We start from the raw sequence: 11,058 nt of genomic DNA, 5'->3' as shown, positions 1-11,058 counted from the left end.
TATGCCAACTTGAATTTTATCAGAAATAAGTAATTGATAAATTAAAAAAATAATAATGTAACGCCTATCCATTAATAAAAGACGTGACAGTTACATATATATTTTGGCACTTGGAAATTAAGAAAGCCTTCAAAGTCCAATTGTATTTTTGTCTTAAAAAACAAATTAAAGAAAAAATATTATGTTTAACTTTGTACAATATTTTCATTGTCCACCACAATTCACAACCACTAATTCTGACTAGAATCGGGCCATTTGGCAAATTGATAAGGCTGAGTGGGGCCCCCGAAGTAGTTGGGCAATTAATCAAGCCCTTGGATTGCAATTTTAGGCCGGTGAAGACAAAACCGTCACTCCAACGTACGATAAAAATGGAACCTTAATAAACGCTCTACATTGTGATTCTCCAAACGCTTCATCAACGCTCCTCCTGCCTCCCTCCCTCCCTCCCTCCTGTCTATATATATATATGCACCCACCCCTTCCCATTCCAACTCAAAACCACACAGATCAACGCTTCCATCGAAGCTTTCGCTTTTCAGTAATTAACTTCTGCAGTACGCTTACGTAATGGCTATCGGTATCTCCAAGCCTCTGATTGCTTCGCTTCTTGTTTCCCTTCTTATCGTCTACCTCGCAGAATCTACTGAAATGGTAATTAAAACTATCTATCTATATATATCTATCTATGTACTTGTACTTGAGAATTATATATACATAATATACATACTCATCGATCTTCTTCCACCGCGCGTCCTGATCTCTTCTGCAGATGAACGGCGGCGGCAGCCGCGTTGGCCGTTCTCTCCTCCAGCAAATAGGTTAATTAATTAATTAATTACTTTTGATCGATCATCTATATATATATATATATCTGATCGTGATTACGGTGTTTGTGGCTTGATTTTGGATTGAATAATATTGATTTGCAGATTGCGGCGCGGCGTGCGAGGCCAGGTGCAGGCTGGCGTCGAGGCACAAGATATGCATGAGGGCGTGCGGGACTTGCTGTGAACGCTGCAACTGTGTGCCGCCCGGCACCTCCGGCAACAAAGAGACGTGCCCCTGCTACGCCAACATGACCACCCACGGTGGCAAGCCCAAGTGCCCCTGATCTTCTAATACCCATCTTCCGTGGCGGTTTCCGCCGGACTCCGATAGGATTGCTCAGAGTCTTGAGCAAGTATGCTGTATAACGTATGTATAGAATATACATAAATAAAGGTCCTTCGACGTTATGGTTGGGAAGAACGTAAAATAATATGGCATCTTAAATAAATAATTAATAAATAAACATATATATATATATATATAGTCAACTAGTAGTTAGTCTGGAGTTCGTACGAAGACGACGACATTGAGAAGGCCAATAGTAAGTATAATTAATGTACCTTCGTAACATTAAAGCGTGGAAGACCGGAAGGGGGTGGACAATTTAGCAAAAAGCAAAATAAAATGAAATAGTTACAATTTATTATTATTATTTTTATGTTAAATAACATAATATTTGTGACAAAATAAGAGGGGGCGTGAGCTCCCCCAGTCAAGAGAATAATTCATTTATTAAAAAAAATTAAAAAATATATAACACCCCATATAATATATATATAGTTTTAGGAGTGATCACATCTTTAGAATTAATTAGATGAAAACTAAAATATAAAAATGTAGTTCGATCATTAAACAATACTTTTTATATATAATTTATTTTTTAAGTGCTTACAAAATATCATGCTATATTTTAAAATATAAATAATTACAGAAGCATTATTATTTAAAAAAAAATATCATTTAAATATGTCAAGTAAGATAACGTTTTTGTGTCTGATTGTGTAACAAAATGGATAGGCTTTGAATATATATATATATATATATATGTGCAAAATAGACTTTTTGCCTCCTCAAAATAGACATTACAAGTTACAGCTGTAAAGCAATGCAGCGTGCCATAGTCATGCATGCTTATAATGCTGTTTGGCTTACCTTTTTTTTAACGCTTATATTTTCATTTTAAATTGATAATATATTTAGATAAATATATATTATTATTTATATAATTATATATTTAATTTAAAAAGGTTGATAAATTATTAAAATTTAACAAAAAAAATTAAAATTAACATATTATTGAATAATATAAATAAAATTTATAAAAATACTAATTTTTAAAAAAATAAATTATAAATTAATATTCAACTGATAAAATTATTACAATTATATATTAATAAATTATACATAATTATTAAAAAATATAATAATAATATAGATATATTAAATAGATATATGTTATATATATGCAAAGAAATTGAGAAAGCGTGGATGCTGGTCGATGAAGGAAGAGGTATCAGATAATGGAGATTGGAGGCAACAATTGATGGGGATGGTGATGCCACTAAAGGTGTCAGCTTCCATAAAAATGGAGGCGATGACTATAACGGGGGGGAGCTGGATGGAAGTAGCGATAAAGAAGACAGAAAGATAAAAGAGACGAGTAGAGGTTGAAAATTAAGAAATTGTTTGAAGACCAATTTATCATTTACTTGATTAACGAAATAAATTATTAAGAATTAATTTGAAAAAGTTAGGGGAGTAGTTTATTGAAAATATTATTAAAATAATTTATAAGTTCGATAACATTTAAGTTTTAATAAACACGTAATTAAATAAGATTGATGGCTTATAATAAGCTAAATAAAAAATTTGTAAGCGGTCAAAACTGTAGGCGAAACACCGTCTATATATATATATATATATATGATGAGAAAGCATATACCTTTTGTAGGGAGGGGGGGTTGGGCTCCTTCCAGTTTGATCATCTCCATCTTCCAAATTTCCTCAATCTCTTCTCTTTCTCCTCTCTATATGTATTTTGAACAGTCAATTTAATTAAAGTCATGTTTGTTATGATTACCAATCCAATCCAATCCACTTGAGTAGGCCCCCCCCCTTACCAAACCCCTTTTGGGAACGCTCAGCTGCTTGTTTTGGTAAATGGTAATAATATATATATATATATATATATATACACTTATTGGATGATACTAAGAGCATATCTACATGTGAGCTGCTGCCCTGGGCGGAAGCCCAGAGCAGTTCACGATTGAAATTATTTTTTATATTAAAAAAATATTTTTTTTAATATAAAAAATAATTTCTAATAATAAATTAGTCTAAAAAACATTATAACCCACCTTAAAATCTAATATACATATATAGTGCGACTTGGGTTTGTAAGAATGCAAGTGAATAATTTCATGGGGTATTGACACCTGGCACCCCAGGTTAGACCTTCTTTTAAGATTACGATTAAAGCGGCTTCTTCAGGCATGTATACATGTTCAACCCTTGAAAAAGCACATGCACGCGGTCTTGCATTATGGACACGTACGTAATTAGTAGTTTAATTAATATTTTAATTATCTATATAAGTCGTTCAATTTTTATTTATAAATCAATAATACTGTTTTGTGAAATAAACACACAATCAAAATTATGGCAGTATATACCAAGATACATATCGAAACAAAATCAAAGAAACGAAAATAAGAACACAACACACATAACGATAGCAAAAAAATAAACATAACATTTACATATTTGCATCAAAATGATCCTACTCATGATAGAATTTCATTCTAGTCAATCCATTAATATAATATGTAATAGATTACATGAATATATAACACGAATCAAAATCGTTTTATTGAATCAAGAAGACGAATCAAACTGAATACAAAGCTCACGAAAATCGGAGCTATTCCTAACACTCTCAAACTATCGTCTCCACCTCTCTCACACACAACATCGTGAATTTCCTAGTGAAAGAATCGATACCTGATTAGGGTTAGGGCTCTGATCGTTACTCTCTTGCGCGTGTTTCTTCTATTCTCTTGTGTTCATTCTGTTCATGTGTGTTCTTCTAAATAGCCAATTGGAATGCCTTTATATTCAAAGGGGGGAAATCGCTAGCAGCCGTCCGATTGAGAGTTTCCAGTGGAGACCAATGACTTATAATAACCAGCCAGTTTACACACATATATAAACCAAATGCAATTAACATAAATGCACATAAAATTAAATCCAAATGTAAAAGAACAATTATCAATTGATTTTGAATCATAACTCAACAAATACAGTACATGCATCCACGTCATATAATTACATTTTCATGCATGCACCGTACGCGTTCAACCATATCCATTTTAACTATATATCTTTCTGTCATTATTAATGAAATTTGCAGTGCAGGATGGCAATTATTAATAGAAGTTAAAAAGACATTAACTATTATATACAGTGACTCTAGGACTGACTGGCTCACTCAAGTAAAGACAGTTTCACATACATACATACATACATATATATATATATAACTTTTTAAGTCACAAGAGAAGTGTTACGGGTTTCATAAAATAGAAATACAGCTTTAATTTACAACCAAAAAATAAAACAAAATGATTAATTGAAAGATACAGAAAAGGACAAAATTATCAAATAGCTATAGGTGCCTCTTTTTTTTTTTTTTAATTTGAGGGACTCACTGATCAGTTCAGGGTTAATTACTCCAAAAATAATTTAAGTGACAACTGGATATATAGCGAAATAGAATAGAATAGAATAGAATGATGAACACGTACGTGTAGTAGAAAGTGAGAGATGATGATGATGATGGAATGAAACCCTCCATCGATCGATCAATGATGTTAATGGATCTTATTAACTGCATCTACACTTGTAGATGAGATAGACATGCATGCACATATAATAAACTAGCTAGCTAGCTGGCTGGCTAGGGATACTAATTATTAAGACAAATGACTTGTGGATAGCTAAGAACTGAGAGTGCCCTCCAATTTGTCCGTTTGCATGCATGCATTATATAGAAGTGATTGTTATAAAGTGGCGTCCAGCTTAAATTCCATTTGGCACATTCTGATCTCTCTTTCTCCATTCTGGGTCCCTTTCCTTCCTTATCTCTCTCTGTCTCTGTGTATATATATATATATATGTATATATAATGATTTATAATTATAACTATATATTGATTAGTGTACGTTACATTATTCTGAGGATATATGCATGCTTTCTTGTAACAAAAACATTGTAATTAAAGACGATATCATTAATGTACTTTTAAACAAAAGGTGGTAGCGTCTGCCCAGGGGTAGATTTGTTTTTGGGGGGCGCATGGGCTACAGCCCTTTATAGATCTGACCCCCATTTAGAAGGAGGAGAAGTGAAATGACTCATGAATATGGGGCCAATTAATGGCGTGGTTGTTCTTTTTCTCTGATGATCCCATATGCTATATCAAATAAATTAAATTAATTAGTTGAATGGAGCGGCCAGCCACCGTACGTACGTACGTCCTGCTGCTCCACAGTCACCTACTGATGGATGAAAAAGTTACGCCATTCTATTAATGTATATATATTTTGGTCTAATTTGCATTACTATATAGAAATAAAATGTAATTTTGCAATCGATCCATGATCTCTTTCTCTTGTGGAGATGTTACCTTAAAATATATAATAAATAAATAAAAGTTAAAGGATCCATTTGGTCATTTTTTTAACTTTAATTTTATAAAAGAGCACTTTAGGTAGGTACGTACGTAGGACCAAACACTAGATAATTAAAAGCCTATTGATATCATCATTCAGTTACATGAACTAATTAATTATATATAGAATCAAATTAATATTTTTGGAATCCATTTGTAATATTATGTGTATATATATATATATGTCATCAAACATCCATTAACATCATCGATCATACGTCAAGTACTTGGCAACATATATATATATATATATATCAGTGCAAGTGCAGTAGCTAGGTATCAATGCATGATTAGGAGATGAGCTGAAAATAAAGTTAAAACTTCAACATATATAGTAAACCCTAATTAAAATCTAAAATGTCCGCGAGCAATATATATATATATATATATATAAATTCCAATAATTAATATATGCTCTCAATGGAAGCTTAATTTGCATAAGATGCCAAGACCCAAGAGTTAATTAGTTGGGTAAGCAACAGCGCATGCATGGCATGCATGAAGCATGGGACTCGTTTCAACAATTAATTTTTTATTTTATTATTTTTATTTCATTAATTCCATCTCTATTGAAGAAAATGAAAACTGTGAATATTATTGATTGATTTAATTTGTTGTAATAAAAATAAAAATAATGTTTAATTTTCTGAATTTGAGTTCAACCTTAATTAAAAACCCTTTCATCACTAGCTAGCTAACTTCGTTAAATTAACTTAATTAATATAATTTCTTATATTATTAAATTAATTCTTTATAATAATAATTAATTAATTATGTGACCATTATACACACACACACGCTGCTTCTTTTGCTCAATTAATCAAACCGCTAAGTTAAATAATTACCCACAAAACTGAAGCTCTAATTAAATTAAATTAATGGATCTGCAGATACACCCTAATGGCGTTGGCGACTAACTTGGCGTACAGAATTCGTTTGTCCAGAAACTGGGTATTAATTACTCAGATTTTAATTGAAGCACACAATAAAATATTTTTTATTTTTCATAAAAAAAATTAATTTGCAATTCACGTACATGAGATAATAATCTTATATATATTAATCGCATGCATCCGAGTGGCCACTGGCCTGGGCGTGGCTTAATCAATATTCAACTCAAGCCTTTAATTGGAGAAACCCAGAAAAATGAAGGAGGACTTGTGTGAAACCAATGATAATGCAGTATGTCCCGTTGGAGAAGGAGGTTACAGTGATCTGTTAGTGACTTGGTGTTATAACTAAGAATATAATATAATGCATCTGATCTGATGCGTATTGACGGCGGCCTTCCCAAAATAGAGGAAGGCCCAATCTAAAATAGATGAAGGCCCAACCCAAAATGGATGAATGGCCCTCTAATAGCGTGGCTGACAGTTGAGAGGCCCAAACCAACTCTAAAAACTCACCAAGCCAGGCATAAAAATTAAAATGATGGAATTTCAGGATTGGGCATAGCTTGATTCCAGCTATTAAATTAAATCCAATTAGTTAATTTGATTTAGCTGCGTTGAAATTAAAATTTTTAGACTATAGTTTGATCTACAAATTTTCACAAAAAGGTTTACGGCTGGTTTTGGTCTGTGCCCTGAAAAAAAAAATAAAAAAAAATCAAAAGTACTATATTCTTAAGCTTAATAAATAAACAAAGCGACAACTAAGATCAAATTAGCTAGATTGCATAAATGAAAGGTGAAAACAAAATTACAATTTGATTATATTATCCAACCCTGGTTAATTTTTTTTTCTTTTTTTGTTTATAAATCAAAACACTCATTTATAATAATCATTAAAATACATACAAAAAAAAGTACATCCCTTTGAAGCCAACACAAATAAAATTATAAGATGCTCATGCACATATATAATAAAAGGCTCAGGCTCAGGCTCAGGCTCAGAGGCAGACCCCTATTCTTATATTATATATGACTAGTGGATCACCCATGCCATGCATGGATAAATGGATATTGTAAAAAAAAAAAAAAATTGTTAAAGTCAAAATTATATAATTTAATAGTTACAATAAATGAAAATCACAATAAAGAAGTAAAAAATAAATAAAATAACTGTGTTACAATCATAAAAATACAACAAAAAGATTATAAATTTTGAAAGATTTTCTTATATGTATTCAAGGGTAGACAAACAATTAAAAGCACATAATTCTATCCCGAAACCATGTAAAAATAAACCTAAATTAACATGTAATACAATAAGCAATGCGTAAAAAATAAAAAAAATTACACAATAACAGGAAAAAAAAAAAAACAATAACCAACCTCTTTATTTTGAAATATGCATTCAAGGGTAGACTTTTTTTTTTGTGTGGATTTTTACGTGTATTTGTCTCATATGTGCATACCACACGAACCCTCAAGGCCTAATTTTTCTTAGTTGCATTCACATCACTCACTTGACAGAATAGTGATGCTATGTTACACCAGAAGACCAAAATGGGTAAAAGAATACGGTTAAAATTTACTAAATAAAAGTAAAGAATAAGAGAAAATTTGAGAAGAATAATCGAGAAAGGAGAAGAGAAGAAATGGAAGGGTTGAACGGGAATGGAGAGAAAGAAGAGAGAGAGATATTTATTTTCTTTTATTAATTTCTCTTCATTTAAATTCTCCTATTTCTCTCAATTTATCAAATCACATGCCACCATTAAGTTTCTCTTTTTTCCCATGCTTTGCCACACAATTTGAATCTTACTCACTTAACATAATTTTCAAAACACAAATTTAATTTGCATTTAATTTCTCCAAGTCTAATATATAACACATCTTCAGTGTAGACTAATGGGAAAAAGGAGAATTAAATACATGATAATAATCAATTAAGTTAAAAAATAAAATTATGACATTTAAAATTATAAAAAATAAATTTAAATTAATTAAATTGTATGTAAAATAAAGATAATTTAAATAATCAATTAATTATATAAAATAATAATAATCAAATTTTCAAAATTAATTATCCATACATGACTTTACATATTTCTCCTAACAATTAATTATCACATTTAAGACATGTCAAATTTTTAAGGAAGTAAAAAAAAATTTAAAAATAAAATTATAACATTTAAGTTATATATAAAATTATAATATTTAAAATTATAAGAAAAATAATTTAAATTAATTAAACTATATATAAAATAAAGATAATTTAAATAATCAATTAATTATATAAATGATAATAATCAAATTTTCAAAATTGATTATCCATGATTTTACATATTTTCTTCTCGTAATCAATTACCACATTTAAGACATGTCAAATTTTTAAGAAAGTAACAAAAAAAAAAAGTTAAAAAAATAAAATTATAATATTTAAATTATATATAAAATTATAACATTTAAAAATTTTAAAAATAAATTTAAATTAATTAAACTATATATAAAATAAGAATAATTTAAATAATCAATTAATTATATAAATGATAATAATCAAATTTTCAAAATTAATTATCCATACATGACTTTACATATTTCTTCTGACAATCAATTATCATATTTAAGACAGATCAAATTTTTAAGAAAGTAACAAAAAAATAAAGTTAAAAAATAAAATTATAACATTTAAGTTATATATAAAATTATAACATTTAAAATTATAATTTAATTTAATTTAAATTAATTAAACTATATAAAATAAAGATAATTTAAATAATTAATTAATTATATAAATAATAATAATCATTTTTTCAAAATTAATTAAACATACATAACTTTACATATTTCTTTTCGCAATCAATTATCACATTTAAGACATGTCACATTTTTAAGAAAGCAACAAACAAAAATAAAGTTAAAAAATAAAATTATAACATTTAAGTTATATATAAAATTATAATATTTAAAATTATAAAAAATAAATTTAAAATAATTAAACTATATATAAAATAAAGACAATTTAAATAATTAATTAATTATATAAATAATAATAATCAAAATTTTAAAATTGATTATCCATACATGACTTTACATATTTATCCTAGCAATCAATTATCACATTTAAGATATTTCACATTTTTTAAAAAGCAACAAAAAAAATAAAGTTAAAAAATAAAATTATAACATTTAAGTTATATATAAAATTATAACATTTAAAATTATAAAAAAATAAATTTAAAATAATTAAACTATATATAAAATAAAGACAATTTAAATAATTAATTAATTATATAAATAATAATAATCAAAATTTTAAAATTGATTATCCATACATGACTTTACATATTTATCCTAGCAATCAATTATCACATTTAAGACATGTCACATTTTTTAAAAAGCAACAAAAAAAATAAAGTTAAAAAATAAAATTATAACATTTAATTTATATATAAAATTATAACATTTAAAATTATAAAAAAATAAATTTAAATTAATTAAACTATATATAAATAAAAATAAAATAAAAAATTTACTTGACAGTCGGTATTCAACAGTATTACCTAATATCTCAAGATTTCTCCCGATTTAAAAAAGTCTCATTTTTTTGTAATTTATTTCAATTAAAATTTTATGCTAATATTTAAAAATTAATAATACGGATAAATTAATAATATTTATCTTGACTCTTCATATACCAGCATGATTACACATTCTCCAAACACCATTTAGTTATGAAAAAACTATTTACATGTTCCAAGAACTACATCTCCAAGACTTAATTAATGACCTATAAAAATTCTATTTCAGGTAAGCAAAAAAAATTAAAAAAATATAATAAAATATAAAAATAGTAACCGGAAATGGGCGGGAAAAATTTTGACGGCTGTTTTATTATAATATATATAATATAGATTTGAAACATGTGCAAATAGTAGTTCACTATTTGTTGTCTAATTAACTAATGAAATATTTAATACTAAGAAACATATATTATACGTAAGTACTAATGTACATGGCAATAATGATTAGCATTGACATTATTTATTTAAATGGTATCACGCCTTGCCTTGGTTCTCAAGCAATCAAAAAGAGTTAAAAAAAAAGTTAATTTAAGAATTAATGCTGTCTCACTTAATAATTACCTACTACGTACCTACCTAGCACAAAAATTGAGTAGGAATGGCTAGGCTAGGCCATGCCATTGTTTTGTTTTCTGGGTTGAGGTGAAAGCTTTCAAAATTTACTGGGGTTTTTCAAATTGATTATTTCCGTTCAATTTAAATATCAATTACTTCAATCCCCTCCAATTTAATTTTTTTTTTAATTCTGATCATAATTTTTAAATTTAGCAATTTTGATTATTTCGATTCGATATAGTTTTTGTATTAAAATAAAAAAAATAAAATTGATTGAAATATAAAAAAAATATTATTTTTATATTTTAATTTAAAAATCTATTGAATCTGTTTTTGACACATGCTTTGGCTCGAGTAATTTGTTACTAAACCTAAAAAAAAAAGTAATTTAGTAAAAGAAATTATGGATGCACGTATTTTTAAAACGGCAGACGCTACAGCAATGTATCACTCGATCGTCCTCTCCTCC

At 28.0% G+C, this 11,058-nt stretch overlaps 1 protein-coding gene across 1 annotated transcript; it reads left to right on the top strand.

The window, feature by feature from the left end:
* The first annotated feature begins 429 nt into the window (after positions 1-429).
* Positions 430-1,261, top strand: LOC127808146 (snakin-2). The gene is made up of 3 exons (XM_052346549.1): positions 430-654; positions 773-821; positions 933-1,261. Exons 1-3 carry the CDS (start codon positions 571-573, stop codon positions 1,112-1,114), a joined length of 315 nt encoding a protein of 104 aa, XP_052202509.1. The 5' UTR covers positions 430-570; the 3' UTR covers positions 1,115-1,261.
* The last annotated feature ends 9,797 nt before the right edge of the window (positions 1,262-11,058 follow it).

Source organism: Diospyros lotus, chromosome 8 (genome assembly GCF_014633365.1).
Source record: "Diospyros lotus cultivar Yz01 chromosome 8, ASM1463336v1, whole genome shotgun sequence".
Classification (NCBI taxonomy): Eukaryota; Viridiplantae; Streptophyta; class Magnoliopsida; order Ericales; family Ebenaceae; genus Diospyros; species Diospyros lotus.
This window is presented reverse-complemented; position numbering and strand designations above follow the sequence as displayed.